The 24,672-nt window shown below is 43.3% G+C and overlaps 1 protein-coding gene and 1 long non-coding RNA gene across 5 annotated transcripts in view; one reads left to right on the top strand and one right to left on the bottom strand.

Moving 5' to 3' along the window:
- Window positions 1–24,672, bottom strand: part of DGLUCY (D-glutamate cyclase) — a 104,753-nt gene that overhangs the window by 43,583 nt on the left and 36,498 nt on the right. For 2 of the 4 annotated variants that reach the window (XM_025191260.1, XM_006035090.2), the window contains exons 1-6: window positions 16,161–16,228; window positions 15,058–15,169; window positions 9,224–9,377; window positions 8,271–8,469; window positions 3,066–3,216; window positions 1,226–1,348 (exon numbers count right to left, since the gene is read on the bottom strand). In XM_025191260.1, coding sequence (XP_025047045.1) covers window positions 1,226–1,348; window positions 3,066–3,216; window positions 8,271–8,469; window positions 9,224–9,377; window positions 15,058–15,169; window positions 16,161–16,193 — 772 coding nt within the window. In that variant the 5' untranslated portion in view covers window positions 16,194–16,228. Of the gene's footprint in view, window positions 1–1,225; window positions 1,349–3,065; window positions 3,217–8,270; window positions 8,470–9,223; window positions 9,378–15,057; window positions 15,170–15,870; window positions 15,895–16,160; window positions 16,229–24,672 lie in introns of those variants that run through there. The other 2 variants (XM_025191263.1, XM_025191262.1) reach the window with 2 other exon arrangements.
- On the top strand, window positions 16,150–22,474 carry LOC112547909. The gene is made up of 3 exons (XR_003091690.1): window positions 16,150–16,266; window positions 21,647–21,812; window positions 22,096–22,474. It is a non-coding gene; the product is annotated as an uncharacterized LOC112547909 (long non-coding RNA).

The raw sequence follows: 24,672 nt of genomic DNA, 5'->3' as shown, positions 1-24,672 counted from the left end.
ATATGGCTCGTTAATAGCCATTCATATTGGCCCAAAAAATCTTTATTGGTGCACCCCTAGTCAGGTATGATCTTGCCTTGAGCAGGTGACAGGACTAGTTTACTTCCTAAGGTCCCTTCCAGCCCTACTTTCATAGGATCCTACAATCCTATTAAGGGTATAAAGGCAACTAATAAAAAGTAAAATTTATATATAAAATTGTTTATATTGGTACAAAACAACAGCTCTTTTTGTTCAGCCAACATAAGATAGTTGTTTTCTTACTAGCATTGCAGCAGGTATTGGTCTTGGGAAAAGAACCGTGTAATTATGGATCAGATAATGCATTTTGCATTTAAGAAACATCTACATGAAAATGAATATGAATAATAGCTGGTTTTACATTTTCAAAAGTGTCTCTATGTTTTGGTATCCAACTTGAGTAGCCTAGGGCCTGACAGAGGCACTGAGCACTTTGACTTCCCAATTAAGTCCATTAGAATTTGGTACCTGTGTTATTCAAGTTTTAGATATTTTCAGTTGGAAAAAATTTGTAAAACATAGCCCACAACTGTAAGCACAGTACCAGGCTATGTTACTGAGCTCATTTTTTGAATGACCCTAAAAAGATGCTGGATCTTATTCTTTGTTATCTTGCACAATATAGTCATTTAGATTAGTGACTAATACAGCCATTTTGATTTGGAAGCATTCATTGTGCATTCATTTTGCAGTGCTATAAATTTATAAGGTGGCACTGCAGAAAAAAATTCTGTATTGTGAAGATGTCAAAGTTTCAACATTTCTTTTCATTCCAATTTGGAACAAAAACTTAAAATTATGAAATTCTTCATAAAATAAATTCTGATATTTTTTAGATCAATCAAAACATTTGTTTTGACTCAAATATTTTACTTGATTTTGAATTGCTATAATGAAAAAATAACATTAAAAGAAATGAGGTTTCAAACTAAGCAATCTAAACTTCTGGTGTTAAATGCTAAAACTGAATGTCTGATGCTCTGGCATTAATACTAACGCTTCTATTTCACACACAAAACATTTTTCAGTAATAAAATATAGTTCCACTAAAGTGGAAATAGTTTTATCCAACGTTTTCTAACTAGCATAAAGCAGGGCAATGGAAATGAAACCCAATAACCACATCACGCTAATTAGAAATGTGTAATGAAAACTACGTAAAAATGAACTTCAATCTAAAAATCCTATTATATACACTACATACTGCAGTTGCTGATTGCTTCCATTCCTGTTACTCCACAGGCCCAAAACACTGGAACATCCCCAGGATGAGGCTGTACTGGATCTCCATAGTCTGGGTTGGAAAAGTCTTGGATTCCTAATAAGCCTATGATTAGTAAATAGTAAAACCACATTACATTCTAGTTCATAGATTCATAGAAGTAGGGTCAGAAGGAACCTTGTAGATCATCAAGTCTGACCCCCTGCCCTGGGCAGGAGAGAAAACCGGGCTCAAATGACCCCAGCCAGGTAGATGTCAAGCCTCCTCTTAAAGCCCTCCAGTGTAGGAGCCATCACCACTTCCCTTGGAAGTTGGTTCCAGATCCTAGCTGCCCTGACTGTGAAGTAGTGCCTTTGGATGGCTAGACTAAACCTACTCTCTAACAATTTGTGACCGTTATTCCTTGTTACCCCGGGGGGTGCTAGGAGTAACAGGGTCTCTCCCAAACTCTGCTAGTACCCCCTAGTGAGTTTATAGATGGCCACCAGGTCCCCCCTCAGCCTTCATCCCAACCTACATCCAAAATTCCATAGTTTTCCTTTTGTGTGCATGGCCCCCATACCTGTCTTAGTACTGCACTCCTTAAATTACCTTTTCTTGTTTTATTATCATAACACATACAAAAACAAAAAAACTCATCATCCATGTGTCAGCACACATTGCTTCTGGAACAAAAAGACACGGGCTTCTCTGAGTACTAAACTTCCCAGGAAACATTTTTATAATAGCTTAACTATCAGTTCACTGAAGACCTATACTCATAAAGTGTGATAGCTTATTCTTATTTCCCAGTTGAATATGTTCTCTGCACCACAGTCTAGATTACTGTGTCCAGCCTACTTTCTTGAGCTAAAGAAATAGGCCATTCTCATTGTGGATTATTCCATATGCTATTACATTTCACTGCTATGAAAATGTTCTGCCCTTCAGCTAAATTTTCCTTTGCTCGATTCAATCATTATGGGTATTATTCTGGATCACAGCTCCTTCTGCTCTGAGTGCACATTCTTCAGATACTTGCGTTTCTGCAATTCCTCCACTTGTCTTGGAATTAATTTAAGTAGGCAATACATATTACTATTTCAATTTCTTGTAAGATCTAATGGCCCCTTTATAATTTTTTGGTCTTTTCTAAACAGCAATTTGGAGCTAGCTTTGTCAGCTTTCAACCACCAGGCTGCTGACATCTGACATTCAAGAAAGAACCTAAGAGTGATGTTCGTGTTGCCAGATGTACCTTGTTGCCAGAAGTACCTTGACTCTGTGAACCTGGGACTAGTAGATATAGAACTGTTTGCATTATTCTTATGTGCTATCACTGTGTATCAATAATATTTGCCTATTATTGAATGGAAAAGTTGTGGTTGGTCTGAGGGTTTGGGCCAGCCCAGATCAAGGTATCTGGGTCATAAATCCAGTGCCAACATTAGAAACACTATAGGTATCCAGGTAGATAGCTCCCCATGCTGCTACTTACTGATATCCCTTTTCTGGAAGCCTTCTAATGATGGACAGTGTTTATACATAAGCTAAATTACATAAATATTTACAAGTGTTAATTGAATCCTTTATCAAGACCAAATAGATTACTTCACTACTTCCCCTGTACCAGACATTCACTTCTTTATCCAACACTTTCTGTGCTTAGTCACTTCAAACTTCCATTTTCAGTTAAAACAAGTCAGTGCTTACCTACCTACCTAAAGGTCAGAGTTTGTTTTTTTCATTTAAGAAGAATGTATTATCCCTCCATTTTCTATCATTTTCCCCTTAGATGTAAGCAACACAGACATAGTATTAAATAAATGGAAAGTACACTGACCAGCATCACCAATGTGAACTGGCGCTCCATGCGACTCCTTCAATGGATAAGTTGCTAGCACAACTGCTTCTAATTTGTCTTCAGGAATGGGTCTCATTGTGACCACTAAATTGCAGCAAAAAGTAGCAACACTGAGGCAAGGTACATCTGTCTGATAAAATGTAAAAAGGACCCAGGATGTTAGCAAGAAGCTGCATGAAGACTAATTTTCAGTTAAAAAACTACTACAATATATGCCACTTTACCATAGTCACATATTTCAATTGTTTGCATAATTCCTCATAAGACAAAATGTGTCCTAGATGTTCAGTTAATTTTCTTCCTGCTTATTTGCATTTTGGCTTTGAGTATATTTCAGTTTATTGAATAAGCAAAAAAAAAAAGGGGGGGGGGGGGGGGGGAACCCCAAAGCACCCAAATATTGCTCAGTTGAATAACGTAAAGAGTGCATCGTGGACAGAGACAGATTTCTACTCACAACAGAATTTATATAATGTCTTGCATTCAAAAACTTGTCTAACTGTATCTCAACTATATAGTTGGTCCAGTAAAAGATATCACCCTAAGAAATCCTTGCCTCTCATATCATAAATGTTTCAAATTGTGAAACATTTTTGTAATATGGTGAATTTTGTTGTATTAAATTAATAAGCACATTTCACCTAGAGGTATAGTTTGTGTGTTTCCTGTCTTTAACTGCCATTAGCTTCCATATTAGAATACTCATTCAATGGCACATCTAAGAGAAACAGAATTAAATTTTCGCATGTGAGATTTTCTTTCTTAATTTGACCATAGGCACATGGTCAAATTAAAGGGTACAATGGGGCCTAAGATACAATTGAACAGCAATTATCAATTGAACTATTGTACAATTGAACAGCTATAATTTTCAATATATTTCTAGGAAGTCTAAGCTGACCAAAAAATATGTGAAACAACTTGAAATGCTATCTTAGGGCACTTGCACAGGTGATGGGGATTTAGTCCCCTAAACTGATATGGTGTGTTTTTAATTGCAATAATTAAATAATTGCACCATTTCAATGTAGGGGCTTAAATCACTGTTGCAGCAAGGAGCACAATTCTTTTTTTTTCTTTTTTCAGAGCCTGCCCACATCTCGTTAAAAAAGATGTGGCATCGATGCCTACATGGTCAGATGGATTGCTAATTGGCTGAAGGGTCATACTCAGAGGGTGGTGGTGGACGGGTCATATTTGACCTGGGGGGAAGTGGGCAGCGGAGTCCCCCAGGGCTCGGTCCTTGGGCCCGCGCTGTTCAATTTCTTTACCAGCGATTTGGACGATGGGGTGAAAAGCAACCTGTTCAAATTCGTTGATGATACCAAAATATGGGGTGAGGTGGGCACGCTAGCAGGGAGGGAAAGACTGCAGAAAGACCTGGATAAGTTGCAAGGGTGGGCTGACAAAAACAGGATGCGTTTCAATACGGACAAGTGCAGGGTGCTGCACTTGGGCAGTAGTAACCGGCAGCACACTTATAAGATGGGAAACTCCCTTCTTGAGAGCACAGAGGCAGAAAGGGATCTTGGAGTCATCATTGACTCCAAGATGAACATGGGCCGACAATGCGAGGTCACGGTGCATCTCAAGTAGGGCCAAGGAGGTGATCCTCCCCCTCTACGTGACACTGGTCAGGCCACAGCTGGAGTACTGAGTCCAGTTCTGGGTGCCCCACTTCAAGAGGGATGTGGACAACATTGAGAGGGTCCAGAGGAGGGCCACCCGCATGATCGGGGGACAGCAGGGCAGACCCTACAATGAGAGGCTACGGGACCTGAACCTGTTCAGCCTTCACAAGAGAAGGCTGAGGGGGGACCTTGTGACCATCTATAAACTCACTAGGGGGGACCAGAAGGGTTTGGGGGAGACCTTGTTTCCCCCAGCGCCCCCCGGGATAACAAGAAATAACGGCCACAAGTTGTTGGAGAGTAGGTTCAGATTAGACATCCATAGGAACTACTTCACAGTTAGGGCGGCTAGGATCTGGAACCAACTTCCAAGGGAAGTGGTGCTGGCTCCTACTCTGGGGGTCTTTAAGAAGCGGCTCGATGCCTACATGGCTAGGGTCACTTGAGCCCAGTTTCTCTCCTGCCCAGGCAGGGGGTCGGACTTGAAGATCTACAAGGTCCCTTCCGACCCTACTTCTATGATTCTATGATCTCCTGCAGTATGATGGCAAGCTGCCGGCAGGCTGAGTGGCCCCTGAGCTGTGGGGGGCCCCGATCCTTCTTTCAGTGGCAGCAGCACCCCCCAGGACTGCCCAAGTGAGTTGCTAGTGGGTGTGTTCTGCCCCAGCTCAGGATCAGGGAACAGTTGGATTGGGCCAGGTGCTACCTCTGAACCGGGGCAGCACTCACCCACTAGCCACTCGCTTGGGCAGCCCTGGGGGGCACTTCGACCATGGAGGGAAGGACCAAGGCCCCCCACCACTCAAAGCCTGCTAGAAGCTCACCCCTTGGCTGTGGGAGAGGTGAGCAGGCTCCACAAGGAAAAAAAAAGGATCAGGCCCCTTGCTGCACAAGCTACCACTGGGCCATGCAGCCCCTGAGCTGCAGGGGGCCCTGGGCCTTTCCACCACGGTGGTGGTGCTCCCCCGGCGGCTGGGGGGGCACGGCGGTGACAGGAGCATGGCAGTGGCAGATGGAGCACAGCAGTAGTAAGCAGGGAGCTCCTGTAGATGCTACCAGTGCTGTCAGCAATGGCAGGGCGGCAGGGGGTAGTGAGCGCTGACCAGGGGTCGGTGACCACCTGCAGACACCACTGGCAGCGTTGGCAGCACCTGTGGGCAGTTGCTGCTTGCCACCCCTGCTGCTGAGACCACTGGTGACGTCTGCGGGTGGTCAGCAATTGCCGCTGGCCGCCGCCAATGCTGCCAGCAGTGTCTGCAGGTGGTTGCCGACCCCTGGTCAGTGCTCGCCACCCCTCTCCCCCCACTGCTGACAGCATTGGCAGCGTCTCCACTTAACACCACTGCGCTCCCTCTGCCACCGCTGTGCTCCTGTCGCCACCGTGCCCCCCCAGCTGCCGGGGGCACATGTCGTTCATGCAGGTGCTGCCCCAACTCAGAGGCAGCACCTGGCCCAATCCAAGCCTGAGCTGAGGCAGCACCCACTCACTAGCAGCCCACCCGGGTGGTCCCAAGGGGCGCTGCCACCGTGTAAGGAAGAACTAGGGGCACTCCACAGCTCAGGAGCCACTCATCCTGCTGGCAGCTTGCTCACTGGCCGCCGGAGATGCGGGCAGGCTTTATAGGCAAAAAAAAAGGATCGGGCTCCTCACCACTTCTGCCTTCAGCCCATCTTTCCTATGGTGGGGGGGGGGGAGAGAAGGGGGAGCTGTTAAAAGGCTCCACATTACAAATATCTACATTGCAAACCAAACTATAAGCTAATGTGGTTTAGTTTGCAATGTAACAACTCATTTAAATTGTAACCCCCCCCCCGCCATATGTGTACAGAGTGACTCAAACTGCAAAAATGACCAATTTTCATCATGTGTACAAGCACCCCTAGGATCAGGAATTATAATACCTGCTTCTGGTGTATCTCCCCTCTCCCTTCTGTTTACTGGCATAGTCCACTTATTTGCATAATTTTGTTAAGAGAAAACGGCCATGTAAATAAAAGGAATCTACTGTACTATTTGTGATATAATTTAAATGCTCTTGTGAATTTTCTATCTTTCGTCCAATTAAAATAATCAGTTTTTCACAACAATCATTAGTGCAGAAACCAAACAATCTACTCTGTAATTCTTATTAGCAAGATGCATCATACTGAAACATTCTGAATCATTTTAAAATTTAAATCCATATTCAGTACTTACAGTATACAATTTGGCAAGAACATATATTTCAGATAGACTTTCTATAGTAGCCCTAGTGCTATTTCTTACAGAAGGTTAATGAAAGCACACAGGCACAGACTGATGGGCCCAAACCATTCTTGCATGCTAGAATAAAAGGAAACTATAATCCAGCCAAAATCCTATGAAGTGCAGGGGTCAAACCTACTGATGCCAGGTGCCCAATACTAGTAATCTCATATTATCATAGTAGGAATACACAAGTTTCATAGGGCCATTGACTTTTGTGATCCAAAAGAGAAGCCACAGATTGACCTGAAGGAATGTTACAGTCCTGACTATCAGGATGTTGATGAGTCATTCCTATTCAGAAAAACAAGTCTAGATAAAATGGCACTCAAGAAATGGTAAATCAATTATATTATCTGTATGGGAAATATTTAAACGTCATTAGATTTCAGTTATAAAGTATAGAAATATAATTAAGGAGACAGGTGCCACACAAAGGTCTATGTTAATTTTATATTATTACCATGTTGACAGTACTGCAATAAAGATGTTTTGCTAATTCTAGAAAGTAATCCTGCTTTACAAATCACTGCATGTTTTTCCTTCAAGCTAAAGTTTCACACAGGGTCTCAATATGAGTGATATTTTTTCTCTTCATTGAGAAAAACTCAGTGAGCACATCTACACGAGATGTTTACTGTACAGTTGACTAATTAACTGCACACTAAATGTCTTAGAGTCTACATGTGAGCCCTTATTAGGGCACATGAAACTAATAAACTCTGTAGCAGGGTAGTGCTTGTATTTATAAGTAGTACCCTGCTGCAGAGCTTTTTTGTGTGCAACAGTGCATGGGTAGATGCTGTCCCAGCAGGCTAGAGCATGAGGGTGGTTCAGTGAGGGGCTAGCCACCAGGTAGCCCCTGCACTGAAGCACCTGCATACGCCAGCCAGCCACTCCATAGCACATGGAGCCTGGCTGGAGCAGCCCTGGGCTGGCAGGCTAACCTCCGCCAAGCATCCTGACAGCCCAGGCTGCTCTGACCAGACTCCTCCACATGCTGCACATGAATAAACTCTGGAGCAATATGCTCCAGAGTTTTTTGCTCCTGGGTATACATTCAAATGGCATGCCTGGGAGCGAAAAAACTCCAAAGCAATAAGCATTCATTAGCATTAATCGTATGTGTAGATGCAAATCATTGCCTAGTAGAGCTACACTTTTTGAGTGGTCTGCAAAAAGCATGCAAAGATGGTTTCTTAATCATTAACATTGTATTTATTGGACATGGTCATCACTGCAAATTTTTACAGAAAAACGTGTTAATACAATTGCCTGAACCTAGATGTAACTTAATGACTTTCTTACCTTATACATGCTTACATTACTTTTCTGCTCAATATTCCTTACAGGAACACCAAGTTTCTGGACTGCCTTTTCAAATGAGAAGCTGCAGCCTAAGTAGAAAGTCACCATGTCTTTAAGCTGGTCAGAATACTCCTTCAAACTTGTCAGAGTTCCAGTACAAAGTCCATACTCGTATACTCTGTATTGCAGGCAATCAGTTCTAAATGGCATAAAGGAACAGTCTATCAGTTTCACAGCGTCCCAGACTTTAAGTAGGATGGAATATTATAAGAAGAAAAGCTGGTTAATCAACATTAATGAAACATTAAAGTGCATGATTTTTCCTGTTCTGTCCATTTTGTTTTCCTTTTTGGTGCCAGTCTAGGTCACAAGAATAGAAAAGTCTGTGTGTTTCACACATTTGCTACAGAAAGCCAGAAACCGGGTACATATGATGAAGCAAAATGCACTTTTTGCTGTGAACAGGTGAAAGCCCTAGAAATACCCCATTTTGCTTAATAAAATGTTTAGGAGACACTGTTTTTAAGTTCTGTCTCCGGCTTTGACCACTTGCTTCAGAAGTCCTTCTAATTTCCAGACTATTCCAAGTAACATACAGTCACCATGTTAGTGCTGGTATTGAATAAAATTAGGAAGAGGGGTGAGGAATACTGTCAGCTGACTCTCAGCTGAGGGATCTTTGATCTACTGGAAGATCTTTGCAACTAAACAAAACTTCTTTTTTGCTGTCAGTGAAACATTGACATTATGGTAAGGATCATTTTGTCAAACTGGCAAAATGTTAAGTCTATTATGCCAATGTAGTCGATTGACTGCTGCAACCGAGAAGAAATAAAGCTTACTGTATACAATTCTGTGGATGGCCTGTACTCTAGAAAATGTTATTGTCCAATTAATCCTAGCTTTCACTTAGATCTTGTGACAGTTCATGAGAGAGTCATGTCCACACCTACCTAATATCGGAATTGCTGCTCAGCGAAGGGCATTTCCAGTCACCAGGCTTGCTTCTGTATAACAGTGGCAGAGGCCCATTATTTGCATGGCAAAACTTTTCAAAGTTGTCAGCAAGGGATTTATGCAAGATTACAACATTTGCCTGTTTATAGCCTAAAATATTATAAAAAAGAATTATCAGTTATAAATTCAATTTGTATATGTTTTACAGTATTATTTCTATATGGATCTTACCTAGGGATTTTTTCTTTCCCAAAAAATCCCCTTTTGTTATTTATTTTTAACTATGAGGTAGACTACTAAACTTAAATAAAATTTCATTTTTTTCCCAAAGGGTTGCTCAAATTCACTCCTAGATATACCCGCAATAGACAGTGCCCATTGTAGTCATTTCAGTTTTTGAAATACTTAGCATTCACATTTCATATTTTAGACCAGGGTTGATAGATTTTCTCTAATTAGCTATTTTATGAGGAAACTTGAAGTTTACAATGGGACTATTTGCTGAAACAGCGTGGCAAATCACAATGCTATGAAACATCTTATTTGATGTAAATGTTGGCATAAAAACACTGTAAAGTATCTTGTATATTCAGCATTTTTCTAGGGCTGACAAAACTGTGATACAAGGCACATCTAATGAGTAAATAACTGCCTATATTTTTGGTATACGGCTCTTTTTTTCAAAAACAGGAGGGTGTTTCCTGGTAAAGAAAACATATTTGGGTTGCAATTTAGCACAAGAAGTTGTAGTCCAAGAGTTACATTTTGCCTGTTAGACATGAGGAAGCAAGATTTGCTGGGTAATATCTTTCATTAAACCAACTGTTTACTTGGGAGAGATGTTAGACAAGCTTTTGAGCACAAAATGTCCTCCTTCAGGCCTGGGAAAGAGGCAGATACAATTTAAGCTAAGTACCAGGTATAGAAATTTAAGTAGACATTCAACTTTAAATAGCTATTCTATATTAAGCAGATGAGTTTATTTTTTTATATGTAAATACTAATGACCAAAAATAGGGATGCAGTCAAGGGATCTAATTTGATCTGTGCTGTAAATAACATACAGATTAAGAATTCTTAACCATGTTATTAGCACAGTCATATATTGTATTGTCTTGAGATAAGTTCTTATTATGTTATAGATCTGTAAGTAAAAGACCAGATGACATATCATATTTTCCTTAAATTATTATAGTATTGTATCCAAGTTGCACCAATTCTATTGAAATATCTGACATAAAATATCAGTTTTTAAAGAATAAAATACAAAATAACTTAATATCATAGGCTTGTTCTAAACTGACAGAGGACAGGTTTAAGGTTTTATTTATTCTGACCTTAAAGAAAAGCAAAGCAATAGTGAAAAATGAAGTAAGCATATATTTATGTACTGAACTTCCCCACAAGCCAGACTCCAGGGAGCACTCAGCACAGAAATACATTTTATTACTAAATACAGGTACGAAATAGACATATTTTATTAGTAAGTAAATGTGCTAAATTTATTACTAAATATAATACTAAATTTAAAATAGTCCCTCGTCACCCACCATGCAATCCACTGGCACTTCCTGTTTCACTGAAAATATTTCAGAATGCATAAATCTGTTTTAATTCAGCTTTCATTCAGCAGTCATGAAAATGTCCACATATGGCTTAAAACACTAATCACATCATCTGACATACTGTATCCAGAGACTGTATAAACCTACTATAAATTTAGAATATGCTATTTAAATGTCTTGTACTTAAGACAACTTAATCCATCTTCTTGTGACCCATCCTCAGTATTTTTTAAGCTAAAATATATTTAAAGGATAAGTATTTTTCCTTTCCAGATCAAACAAATTCTTAGATGACAGAAACAAAATGCAGATGTACCCTTCAGGTAGGTGAAATGCTAGCAAAATTGGGTGAGCTAACCAACTCACACATTAATTTGGTGTATTATTTGGTTGCTCTCTCTCAAGACAAGTTTTAGAAGCCTTTCTACTCCTGTTTTGTAGAATGACAAGAAGGACTTGGGCATGTCAGTACACCATTTATAAATATAAGAGTCTTTAAGGAATTCTGAGACATTTCCAATTATGTACATTTCAAAATCTCCGAATAACAGGGTTATATGTATGTTCATGGTTAAAAGCCCAAACACAATTTATATTTAAACTAAATATTTTTTCATAGGTAGGAAAAAACATGCTCTTTGAAGATAAAACAGATATATTAATACATATATTTTAAAAATATATTTAGAGCAAATTGTAATTAAATAGCATTAAATATTTTTATGCATATTGATCAACTTAGTGGTTAGTTCATGCCAAAGGAAAAGACAACTATAATGTCAAGATTCAAACTATGTAATTATCTCAGATGAGCCCTAAAAATAGAAAGAACTCATCCTCAGTGGTAGGTTTGCAGTGTTATAGCCATGACAGTGCAAGAAATCTGAGAGGAAAGGGTTTTTATGGTAACTTTTATTGAACCAGTTGCATAGAAAGTCTCTCACAACTTATACAGTTGGTCCAATAAAAGATATCACACAAAAAAGCAACCCTGGCCTTTTATTCTCAGTGAGTGCATCTATACAAGGCATTTACTGCATATAGACTAATTATCTGCACAGTAAATGTCTTGGCATCTACATGTGTACCCTTATTAGGCTGGAGTAAACTAATTTACTTTGCAGCAGGATAGTACTTGTAAATACAAATACTATCCTGCTGAGGAGAAAAACTTTGCCAGCAGCACATGTATAGACACTGGAGGGGCTGACTGGGGCATGAAAGTGCTTTAGTGCGGGGGCTGCCTGCCAGCAAGCCCCATGCTGAAGCTCCCTTGCACCTCAGTCAGCTCCTCCACAGCACATTGAGCTGAGGGGAAGAGCCCCGGCTGGCAGGCCGACCTTCCAGCCAGGACTGCTCTGACCCAGCTCCATATGCTGTGCATGAATAAACTCTGGAGCTTATTGCTCCAGAGTTAATTGCTTCCAGACGCACATTCAAACAGTGCGCTAGAGAGCAATAAATCTGCTCAAACTGCCCCGGAGTTTATTGCTGCGCATTAATAGCACATGTAGATGCACCCAGTTACATTAAAGCCTTGAAACACAGCTCTGGTAAATCTTCATTCATTTTCTTTTCTACAGCTGGAGTGGTGTAAAGTGGCATTAGTGAAAAGTAAATCAAGTTAAGTCTTGACCACTTTTTCATATTAATGATCTGCATGATATTTGTTGCAAGGCATATGAATCAGTTTCCTCACTAAAATCCAAATTAAGGAACTACTTGCTGCCTATCTAAGATTCTCTCATGTTTTGGTTCAAAATCCCTTCCCCTCATATCCTGCAAAGACTGACCATTGAACTACTTATGATAGTAAATTTGAGCACATGCATAAACTTTGGCAGCACCTGGCCCATAAGTCTCCTTGGACTTCAGTTTGGTCAAAATTTCATCCTTAGTATGCTGTGCAGTGCTGTTTTGTTAGCTTTATTTATTTTTGTTTTGTTTTGCTTTATGTGGTGTATGTTTTACAGATAAAAGCATACATGTAACTAAACCCTGACTAGAACTTTATTAAACAAAATAGCATATAACGTATTTAACCCTTTTATTAATAAATATATATAAAAGAAAATAGAAAAAAATAAAAAAACATTCAATTTGACAGTGAAGAACTCAAAATGTAGAAAATGCCAGAATTAGGCTGGTCTGTATTTGGGCATGCTATGCAAAGTAGTCTTTAATTATATTACCACATTTTTTTTTTCTGCAAGGCTTCTCTGTAACCCAGTGCACAAAATAGGTGATGTTCACTGAATGAGCATCTATTCCACATTTAGCCTTATCTTCACTATTCAGTGTGTGTCCCTCTCCTTATTTACTACATGCTATTGAAAATTGCTTTGAATATAGGATTACTAAGTTATATGTAGACTTTTCTATGGTGCTCATTATTACAGCATCAGAATACTTCACAAAATTTAATTTATTTATTTTGACAATAACCCACAAGGTGAGAGATTACCATAATCTCCTGTAAAACAGGACTCTCAGGCTGCATTCAGATGAACGCGGCCGTGCCACTAGTTCTGTTGTTCTCCATGCTGCAAAGGAGCAACATGGAGGGTTTTTTTTTACCCCTGGATATCCATCCCAGTATTGGACCCAGCCTCCCCTACCCCACCAGGGGTAACTTGACACAAGCCAGCACACACGTGGCACAGGCGTTCCCCAGGGACAACTAGCAGTGGCGCAAGGTGTACTGCCACCAGTTGTCCCCAGGGAATCAAACGTCCACACATGTCTGGGCACAGCCTTTAGGTATTAAAATCAAATATGTTCACTAATTCTGGGTGCCCAAATATCAAAGTACTTAATATTCTGAAGGACTTTATATATTCAGAGCGCAGCTCCTGTAACTTCAGTTGCGGCTGTGAGCACTTAGCACTTTTGTAAAATAGAATCCAGATCTTGAGTTGGCTACCCAGAAAATGAGGGGTACACAACTACAGTAGAAACCAGATTATTTGTACCTGGGTAGTCCACAACCCACTGAAGTCACAGTAGGTTAACAAATTAAGGATAAACTGATCAGCTGTGTGCTGAAGCTTTTACTTCAGAGGGTATCAGTAATGCCAACTGTTGTGAAACCATTGCAAGACATGGGATTTCAGTCACAAAAACTCCGACTCTTGATCTCCTGATCCAAACCTCAGATCTCTGGATTTTCTAATCTGGTAAATGGAGGGAAAGGGATGAAGGGTGGGGGAGAAGGAGGCATAGGGGCATGGTCTGGGGCTCTAGGCCCTGCTGCCTTGCCCCAGGAGCTCAGTCGCACAATGCCATTGCCACCCGTTGGGTGGGCAGGGACAAGGGGCGCGCTGGCCACGTGGCACATTCTCTGCCCGCCCGGTGGCAGGAGGCACACTGGGGTCATGCGGCTGAGCTCCCAGGGTAAGGCAGCAGGGCTCAGAGCTCCAGCCCACAGTGGGCAGCCCACTGCTACCTCCCCACCATGCCTCTGCATGACCCACCGTGGCCCCTGCTCCTGCCCTACTCCCTCCCTCACCGCAGGGGCCTTGATCTCATCTTTGCAGGGGATTAGAAACATAACCCTGAAAAGTATCCAGGTTCTACAATAGTGACAATTTATGAAAAGTTACAGAAAAATGTGCTGGTACACCCTATAATACAGGTAGGCTGGATAGCCTTAATGACCATTGATGAGACTGTTCTTTTTTTTCCTGAAATCTTCTCCATTGCTCACTATGCACCCTTGCAACTTTTGGACCAAATGAAGCAGGGTTCTACAACTAATTTTCTCCTTCACTCAAATCCTGATGTCTCCCCAAAGCAAATGTATCCTATGTACTAAATGAGGCAGGAGCCCTTGGGGGAAAAAAATCTATATCATAATGCATGTATACAGGAGGGCTGAATTTGGAGTAAAGTTTTTCTAGGTGTTCAGCACCCATTAACTCTCTTTCTGACATCACTGGTAGCTGCTGGATGCTCAGCATTTTTTAAATCAAGGCCATTTATTTAAGTGCCTAAATATGAATTCAGAAGCCTACCTTTAGACAGTAGGGTAGGATTTTTAAAGTACCCAAATGATTTAGAAACATAATTTTAGATACCTTGAGTATGATTTTTAAAAACATCCAAATGACTGATAAGCAAAAGTATTCTAGATTTTCAATAGGACTTTTGCTTCTCATACTTAGATGCTTTTTAAAATCTAACACCTGCTTCCCACAAAATCCGAGATTTGTCTTATTATCTAAATAATGGGGCCCATCTACTTAACAGATGTAATGTTCACTTACCCTCAGCCATTCCAGAAGTATTGCTGGTATTAAGTTTGTTGAATCGAATTAGATTTCTTACTGCAAGGGGAAGAAGAGATCTCAGGCCTCCTGTAAAAACCATCTCTTCACCCTTGAACAGAAGAACCGTAATGCTGTTATAAGGTTTGAACACATAGCTGCATTTTACTAGTGCTTTAAAATCAAATTTATTGCAGGACATCAGTTTCAAGGTTGCTGTTTCATCTTCATATTCCACAGAAATATCCTTCTCTGAGGAATTCTGAGTCTCAAGACAAAATGCAAATAACCAATTCAAAGGTTTGTTTCACAGAACAGTGTGTAATTAAAGGGTGTGAATCTCCTAACAAATTAATCAGAGTACAGTTTATCTGTTTGGCTGGAATGCAAAATCAAGTTAGCTGTTTTACAGCAGTGTACAGTGTTATTATCTTTGTTAAATTTTCAAATTCTAAAGTATTCATTCTGACAAACTTCTACTATTTTAGAACTGAAATACCATAAACAGTTCACAAGTTAATTTACAGAATTGATTTACAACTGAAAAAGCCCTCAAATAGAATATTAGAAATTTGACTTGGTGATTTTAAACATAGTTGTTTTCTTAATGCTTTAAAATAAATTGTACTTTGCAAAGTATCTACCATAGAGAAAAGGATATTTTCATGCTGATTTTTTCATAGACATCAAGAGATGTAATTGATTTGTCATACAATGAAAGTTGATTTACACTGGGCAAACTGACCATAGTTACTTGTGTTGCCTACTTGACCCTTCTTTGACATTTTGTTGAGGTAGGTTAACACCTTTTACCTTGATTTAGGTAAAAAGTTCACACTGGTTCCTCTTTAACTTCAAGCAGCTTAACAGAGGCAAAAGGAGTTAATTAGATCTATACTGGAGAAAATCCTGAGAATAGGTTAACTAATTACTTAGCTGTAACAAAACCTTGACCCTTTCCTTCTAAGCTAAACCTGAGAGAAGAGATACTTAGCTCTAATCATTAACAAATTCCAGTTATCTAAGACCAGGTTCCACTCCTCATTTTTATAAATAAAATTTGTAAAGAAACAAACATCCTCCAAAAAATTAAATTTTCTCACCTCCAAGGCTATTTTTACCTCTGGAGAAGCCATTTTTATTATAACGCTTTAAGAAGTAATGATAGTTTTAAGCATGGAAGACTAACTGCTGTACTTTTAAAAGCTGGTAAGTTAATGTACAATGAGGTATTTTTTTTTTTTAGTAAATGTTAACTCTTCTGTTAAAATTCTACTGTGTTTTGGGTTATTACTGTAATAGTATAAGATCTACAAGATCCTTTTCATAAGAGGTAATGCACAAATGACTATGAGAATGTACATTTCTTGATAACATATTTCTTGTTAATCTGCAAAAAGAATAGATGGGCCTTGATTGTAAAATTCTCAGCAGATGTTATATCCACGTTTCAAAATCCCTCCAAAAGTATCAGGTATTCCAATGTAGTGTTCTGATTTGCTCTACTGTGAAACTGAGATAAGATTTTTTGGTCTAGTTTTTTAACCTTCTACCATTAATTTAGAGGTGTTTATATATTAGGTTGTCAGCCCAGATAAAGAGTGTTTTTTCTACGTTATTTTAGTGAATTAATCCCTTTTCCTTAAATTCCTTCCTTTTCTCAGTTTATCTGGTAATTATTTTACAGGAATATGAGAATTAAACACTGCAATGAGAATTACACATTGTCATGTTCTCAGATACTATAGTAATACTTTAGATAACAGAGACAGAATAGATCTATCACTATGTTCCAAAATTTAACTGCCAATTAGAACTGCTTTGAAAAATCTTGATAACTGCCTGGAAGGATATATTTTACCAGTATAACTCCTATCTTTCTAAACGGCTCCAGAGGAGACCCAGGGAACTACAGGCCAGTGAGTATAAATTCTGTTCCTAGTAAATTGGTAGTAACAATAATAATAAAAACGTATTTTTAATACATGGATGAACAGGACTTGCTGAGGACAAATCATCAAGCCTTTATTAAAGGAAGGTCATACCTGACCAACCTATGTTGAGACATTAACAAGCATGTGGTTCAGGTGACCCAGTCAATTGCTTCTCAGCCTTTTGGTTAAGATCAAGTATTTTCAACCTGGCCATAGAACAGTGCAGTGGCAATAGGCCACAGAGGGCTCAGCCTCTATGGATGCAAAACTGATCATCCTGGCCTATGCTGACAACCTCATCCTCATCACCAGAGACCCTGAGCAACTGGAAAGGATGCTAGACATGAGGTCTAAGGTGGCCAAGTGGATGGGGCTCTGCTTCAATGCCTTCAAATGTGCCACTCTGAACATCAACTGCAGGAAGAAAAGCAACATTCTGGACTCCACCATCACCATCCAGGGCAAGCAGATGAGGTGCCTGAAGGATGGTGAGAGCTATCTCCACCTGGGAATGTCCACTGATCACTGGGCAAAGCAGATGTCAGAAGAGACCATCAGTGGGATTGTGCAGGACGCCCACAAACTGGACTTATCCCTGCTGGTCCCCTAGCAAAAGATAGATGGGTAAACACTTTCTTCATCCCCATATCTTGTTCATTCTGAGAGGTTTGGTAGTCCCCAAGACCCCCATCAAGAAGGCAGACAATGATCGGAGGTGGTTGCTGAAGAAGTGGCTGTACCTGCTACACTGGGCCAGCAGCAAGATCTGCACATCTTACCAGCAGGGAGGCACCAAAGTCCTTTACATGGGTGACCTCTGCAATGTCACAGTGGTCACCCATGCCTTCCACTTCCTGACCTGCCCCAATGACCTGGGCGATCAAGGCATGGGGCTTGGAAAGAGCTGCAGGGGAGGGTCAGCTCCCAGCCCCCTGCCCCGATCCATTGGTAGAGCAGCTAGCAGCGGATCAGGGCTGGGGCCTGGGACCTGCCCCTCTCCTGCAGCTCCTTCCAAGCCCTATGCCTCAATTGTTTGATCAGGACATACCCCTGCCTGGGACAATGGGACAGCCCCCAGCTACCTCCAGGCTGCATGTGCTGACTTCCTCATGCAGCCCAGAGCTGGCCAGAAACTCTTCCACTGAAAAACCAGGGATTGCCTGCTGAGCCAGGAGCTCATTGCTAGCTGCTCCATCAGCAGATTGGGGCAGGGGACTGGGAACTGTCCCTCCCCTGAAGCTCTTTCCAAGCCCCTTCCCCTGATTGGGGAACCATGACAAGGAGCTCCATGCTGCCAGGGCAGGGGGACATTGTCCCTCCCTGGGATCCGGTGGTGGAACCCATCCTGCAGCAGGCAGCTCCCAGGGGCAGGGAGCAATGTCTCAGCCTCCACCAAGAGATAGCTGTCTCCTGACCCCATGTTCCCTGCCAGCACCTGGGGTAGCACCCAGAGGGAGCTAGAGGTCCCCCTGGCTGCACAGGGGGCTGGTGCAGGGATGGAGGGGGTAGAACTAGACTGCTGCCAGGAACAGCAAATCTGGTCCTGGATCCCCACATGTGTAGACACCTGCCAGGGGTGGGTTCACTCTAGAGTAATTTATTCTAGTGTAAACCCGCCATGCAGCATTTGCACATGTAGATGTACCCAAGGAGTCTTAGATGTTGTATCAAGTACTTGAATATTCAAGAGAGTAGGAATTGGAACCCAGCTCACCTAGATTAGAGATGTTAATTGCCAAGTTATAGCATCTCTCTCTCTTCCTCTCTTATTCCCTGCACCCCCCCTCCAATTTAATTTCTCCCTGGTTCAATAATCAAGTATTTTATATGAATTGGCAGAGCTTCAATAGCTGAGATTAAGAGGAGTCTGTTGCAGAATATGGCATAGAGGTCATGGCTTTCTTATGGGAGACATAAATTTAGTTCAGGATAAAGAATTTGAACCCAGGCCACACTCATCCCTTTATGGGCTTTTGGGCATATGGGCTAGGGACAGATATTCAAAAAGCCTGAGCCTGATTCAACTCTTGCATGTTAGTCTAACCTGGCTAGGCTGAACTGGTTTGTAACTGGACAGACATTTTATCTGGACTGAGGAAATTCAGGCACATGCCTGCAGTGGTCAGGCTAGAAGCTGGGGGGGTGCTAGAGCAGCCCTCCCTTCCCTTCCACAGGGCTGAGCTTAGGGAAATGTGGCCAGGCCCTGGCAGGATGCTATGATTAGGGAGGTCTGCCTGCACCATCCCAGGTTTTTCCCCACTGGCTGCTCAAGGGGTGGGAGTATTGCCAGACCCCTACTAGCACTCTGAGGGAAGGGGGTGTGTGTGTAGTGCATACATCTGTTCATAGATTTCATAGACATGAGGCCTGGAAGGGACCTTGGAAGATCATTGAGTCCAGCCCCCTGCCCATGGGGCAGGAAGTCAGCTAGGGTCAAAGGATCCCAGCAAGATAAACGTCCAAACATTTCTTAAAAGAGTCCAGAGTTGGTTCTTGCACCACCTCTGGAGGGAATCTATTCCAGGCCTTGGGGGCACAGATAGTAAAGAAGTTTTTCCTTATGTCCAGCCTAAAACAGTCTTGAAGGAGTTTATGACCATTGGATCTTGTCATCCCTTGGGGTGCTCTGGTGAATAGGCATTCCCCCAGATCTTGATGCACACCCCTTATATACTTATAGGCTGCTAACAGGTCACCCCTGAGCCTGTGCTTTTCCAGGCTGAAGAGTCCCATGTCTCTTAGCCTATCTTCATAAGGCCTGTTCTCTTGCCTTCTGATCATGCACGTGGCTCTCCTCTGGACTCTCTCAAGCTTCTCCACATCCTTCTTGAATTGTGGAGCCCCAAACTGGATGTAGTACTCCAGCTGTGGCCTCATCAAGACTGGGTACAGCAGGAGGATGACATCCTGAGATTTGCTTGAGAAGTATCTATGGATGCAAGCCAGAGTTTTTTTTGCTTTACCAGCTGCGACATTGCATTGGTGGTTTATGTTCATTTTGTGGTCAATCATGACCCGCAAGTCCCTTTTGACCATGGTACTAGCAAGTGTAGCACTGCCAAGCCTAAAAGCATGATGTGGGTTTTTTTCCCCGAGGTGGAGTGCCACAGGGCACTAGGGTGCCCTGCTCCCTTAAAGAGCTGAAACTGCTAGGGGAAGAGCCCTAGCAGTGAGTTGGAAGCCGGCTGCTGGTTATCAGGGCAGCCAGAGTGAGCTAGTGGCCCATACCTGCCAGCGGTCAGCTGACCGAAAGGTACAGGGCCTGGCTCATGTATAAACCCCAGGGCTGAGGCCAGGAAGGCAGTTTCCTGCCAGCAGCCAAGGGGGAAGGAGCTCTCCTGGAGCAAGCAAAGGGGAGAGGCCTGATTGTAGGTACAGCTTCTGATACTGGTGGGGGATGGAGCACACCTGGTGTGGCTTGAATGATGTTATAGCCGGGTGGCTTGAATTTATGTTATACCCCAGGGGCTTGTGTTTTGTTTGCTGTTGTATAAGACTGGTGGTTTGGGTGAGGCTATTAGGGGAAGGGGGAGGCCTCATTGGGGGCCCAAGGCAGAATGGGGACCCCAATGCCAGAGAGGGCGTGGCATTTGGGGTGCACAGACCCCAGTACCAGAGAGGGCACAGCACTTTGCAGGGCTGCGGAGAGCCCCAGCACCAGTGAGGCACAGAGCAAGACAGGGCTGCGGAGAGCCCAGGGAGGACAAGGGAGCCAAATTACAACAAGGCCCAGATCAGACAACATCAGTACCATCTGTGAGGCTTAGGGCATAGTAAAGGGGTGGTTGGAGCCACGCATAGCCCATAAGGCTAGGGTGCCCTGAAACACCCATCATGACATCTATTTTGAAGCGGGATGCACCGGGGTCCAGTTCCATATTGAATGTCATCAGGTTTTTATCCGCCTACTTTCTAAGCCTATCAAGGTCAGCCTGGATCACCAGCCTATCCTCAGGTGTGGATGGTCTACCCCAGAGCTTTCCAAACTGTGTGCCGCGACACATTAGTGTGTCGGTGGCAGTGTGTAGGTGTGTCGCGCGAAATGCAGAAAATTTTGTGGAAGGGCACCGCGGAGCTCCCTTACTCGCGTCTGCTTCCCTTGGCCCCTCCCCCGGAACTGAATTACTGTGTCGCAAAATGATGCATGTCTAAAAAGTGTGTCACCAACATGAAAAGTTTGGAAAGCTCTGCTCTACCCCAAAGTTTGGTGTCATCGGCGAACTTGGCCAGTCCACTTCTGACACCAGTGTCCACATCATTTAATGAAGATGTTAAAGAGTAGAGGTCTGAGGACGGAGCCTTAGGGGACACCACTGGACACAGAGCACCATGATGATTCACTTCTGTCAACTACCACTCTCTGGGTCTGACCTTGGAGCCAATTCCCCAGCCATTGGACTGTGGTGTAGCTGAGGCCGCAATTGGCCAATTTTTCCATCATGGGACACCAGATCAAGGCTTTTTAAAGGTCCAGATATATTATATCAATCTCTTCTCCCTTGTCCAGGTGATATGTCACCTGGCCTAAGAGGAAATGAGATTGGTCAGGCAAGACCTACCCACAAGAAACCCATGCTGGCTATCCCTCAGGATATTGCCATCAGCCAGCTTGTCTAGAATGGTCTCTTTAATAATTTTTTCCAAAATCTTTCTAGGGATTGAGGTCAAGCTGATTGGCTTGTAGTTCTCCAGTGTAAGGGGCTGGAAGACACTCACCCAGGATGCCTTACCAAGCAGGAACAAAGACCTCACTGAAGCAAGACTTCCATGCTGTGGTGGGAGCTCCTGGTTCACCCCAGCCCAGCTTTACCACCTTGGCAGGTGAGGTGGATGGGTGCCCATCTGCCACCGGGGCAATATACAGGGGCCAGGGGCAGAGTCAAAGTGGGGAGGAGCGAGGATGCAAGGAGATGACGAGAAGGAAGCCTGAGTGTGAAAGACACCAGGAGAGTATGACGAGGGATGGGTAAGCATCTGATCGGGCCCCAAAGAGGCCGATGAACCCTGCTAAAAACGGGTGAAGAGGAGGGTGCTCCTGAGCCGTTGACTCTGTTTTTTTGTTGTGGTTTGCCTGAGTTTTTTTTCTTTTCTTGCTCCGCTCCAGTTCCAGGGAGGCGCGGATCCATTGCTGCAGGCTGTTCATTTGAGCCTGAGACAGCCGCGGCAAAATGAAGATTTTAAAAGGAAACAGACAACTCCCAGGTGGAGGGAAGAAGGATCTGCTGCCCCAGTGGCTCCGCCGTGGGACCCGGGGATGCAAAGCTGGTACAGGCCAGGGAGAGTGTGACGGGGAACACCAAACCCTCCCCAGTGTACGCTGCCTAGCAGTGGCAAGGATTTCCCCTGCTTGTTAAGGGGTCGGACGCCACCAATTAAGTCCAGCAGGGCAGCAATTAGCAGAAGATAACAGCAGACTCCCCAATGTGTTGAGGAATGCGGGGAAAACCCAAGCCTGTGAGGAAGCCACCGCCACACCTGTGGAATGACGGGAACCCAAGTGTCTTGGGACTTGGTTCAGCAAGTGTCTTGGGACTTGGTTCAGCAGCAGTCGGACTAAAAAGGGAAAGAAAAAAAACCCAGAAAAAATATATATAATAAAAGAAAGGAACAAAAGAAAAGAAAGAAAGAAAGAATTGCCTCTGGCTGATTATTTTCCCCATCCTTTCCCAGGGTTTCAGGCACTGGGGCAAGCACCAGCGGTTGGTTGAGGTGGAGGTGGGTAGTCATCACCTCCCTTTCAATAACATTTCTTCAACATCAAAGTCATGGCAGGCGGGAAGAGAGACAGCATAAGACCCCACCTAGACCGAACAAAAGTTGTAGCCATTCCAAGAGGGCAGGTGGATGTCATCAGGGCATAAGGGTACGTGCCCATACCTGGTGGCTACCTGACACCCAGATCTACTTTCCTTTTTTTTGAAGCTAGGCACCACATTGGCCTTCTTCCAATTTTCAGATACTTCACCTGAGGGCCATGAGTTCTCAAAGATCCTTGGCAGTGGCTGGGCTATGATGCCTGACAGCTCCTTAAGTACTCTGGGGTGCAAGCTGTCAGAACCAGGTGACTTGAAGGTGTCCAGCCTCTCAAGGTATCCCTTTACATGGTCTACACCAATGCTGAGTATAAATTCACCCTCACCCTGGCCATCCCACATCATGTTAGGCAGGGCAGTCCCTTTGGGCTGCTGAAAAACCGATGCAAAGTACCCATTAAGCAGGTTGGCTTTTTCTTGGGTGTCAGTTGCCAATTGTTCCACTCAGTTTAGCAGGGGTCCAATGTCACCCTTGGTTTTTTTCTGACTCCCCACATATCTGAAAAAGGACTTTTTATTCTTCTTGATACGTGTAGCCAGCTGGAGTTTGGTTGCAGCCTTGGCTTTCCTGGTTCGCTCTCTATAGGTATTGACCAGTTCAGAATACTCCTCCTTTGTGGTGATTCAGGTCTCCCATCCTTTATAAGCCTCTCTTTTTAGATGTTGGAGGTCCACAAGTTCCCTGCTGAGCCAAGGGGGTTGCTGTGCCCTTTTGCTACCTTTCTTCCGAGATGGGATGAACATCCCTTGTGCTTTCAGGATTGCTCCCTTAAGGAGCAACCACTCATCTTGGACTCTCCTCCCTGTCAAGTTATGGCCCCTTAGGGACTCAACAACAAGCCTCCTGAGCTTGTCAAAGTCAGCTTTCCTAAAGTTGAGGATTTCTGCATTGCTGACTGACTTGCCAGCTTTGCGATGGATAGTAAAAGTGATCCGCTGGCGGTCACTATCTCCCAGCTTTCCTTCAATTCTTAGGTCACTGACTAGATCATCCCCTTTGGTCAGTACCAGGTCCAGCAACACTTTACCTCTTGTCGGTCCACAGACTTCTTGAGTCAAGTAGAGCTTGTCCACGCACATGAGGAAGCTTTGTGATTGTTCAGATTTGGCCAAGTCCTCTTCCCATGAGATGTCTGGGTAGTTGAAGTCTCCCATGGCACCCATTCACCAAGAGTGTGCAGCCTCAGCCAGTTCCCTGGTGAATTTCTGGTCAAGCTCTTGTTCCTGATTTGGAGCTGTGTAGTAGACTCCTACTATTGTGTCCCCTGTGCCATGTTCCCCAAGTATTTTAACCCAGAGGGTCTCCAGCCATCCTCCATGGGTGCCAACGTCAGCTTGCAGGGACATGTAGCTTTCCTGGACATAGGGGGCTAATCCCCCACCCCTTTTTTCCACACGATCTCTCCTGTACAGGGTATAGCCGTCTATACCTGTGGCCCTGTTGATGATACAGAGCTTTTCAATCTCCCTCTCCCTGCTTCTTCATACTTTCTGCAGCAGACAGGCAAGCAAGCCAGCAGTGGACTGATAACAGTGTTTATCATCTTATCAGCAAAACAATATCATCTCTCCATTAGGTCAAACTCCTCTTAAACAGCTTACCAGATGATCTCCTGATTAGCTCCAAAAAGCCCTAAGTGGTCACTGTTCTGTCTGCTTGTCCCAGTGAAATTGGAGACACTCACACACAGAGACACCTCTAGGCATTAGCTAGCATACCACATGCCTAGGATCTGTGGGGCTGGGGGCTGTGCTGTGGGAGATAGGAGGGAGGGAGGGAGGGAGGGAGGGGAGGATCCTTGCTTGTCCACCAAGCAGTGAGGGAGAGGTAGGGCAGGGGGGAGCCAGCAGACCCTGCTGTACCTGAA

The sequence above is a fragment of the Alligator sinensis genome, unplaced genomic scaffold (genome assembly GCF_000455745.1).
Source record: "Alligator sinensis unplaced genomic scaffold, ASM45574v1 scaffold608_1, whole genome shotgun sequence".
In the NCBI taxonomy this organism is placed as follows: Eukaryota; Metazoa; Chordata; order Crocodylia; family Alligatoridae; genus Alligator; species Alligator sinensis.
The sequence above is the reverse complement of the archived record's forward strand: the minus strand, read 5'-3'. Positions and strand labels throughout refer to the sequence as shown.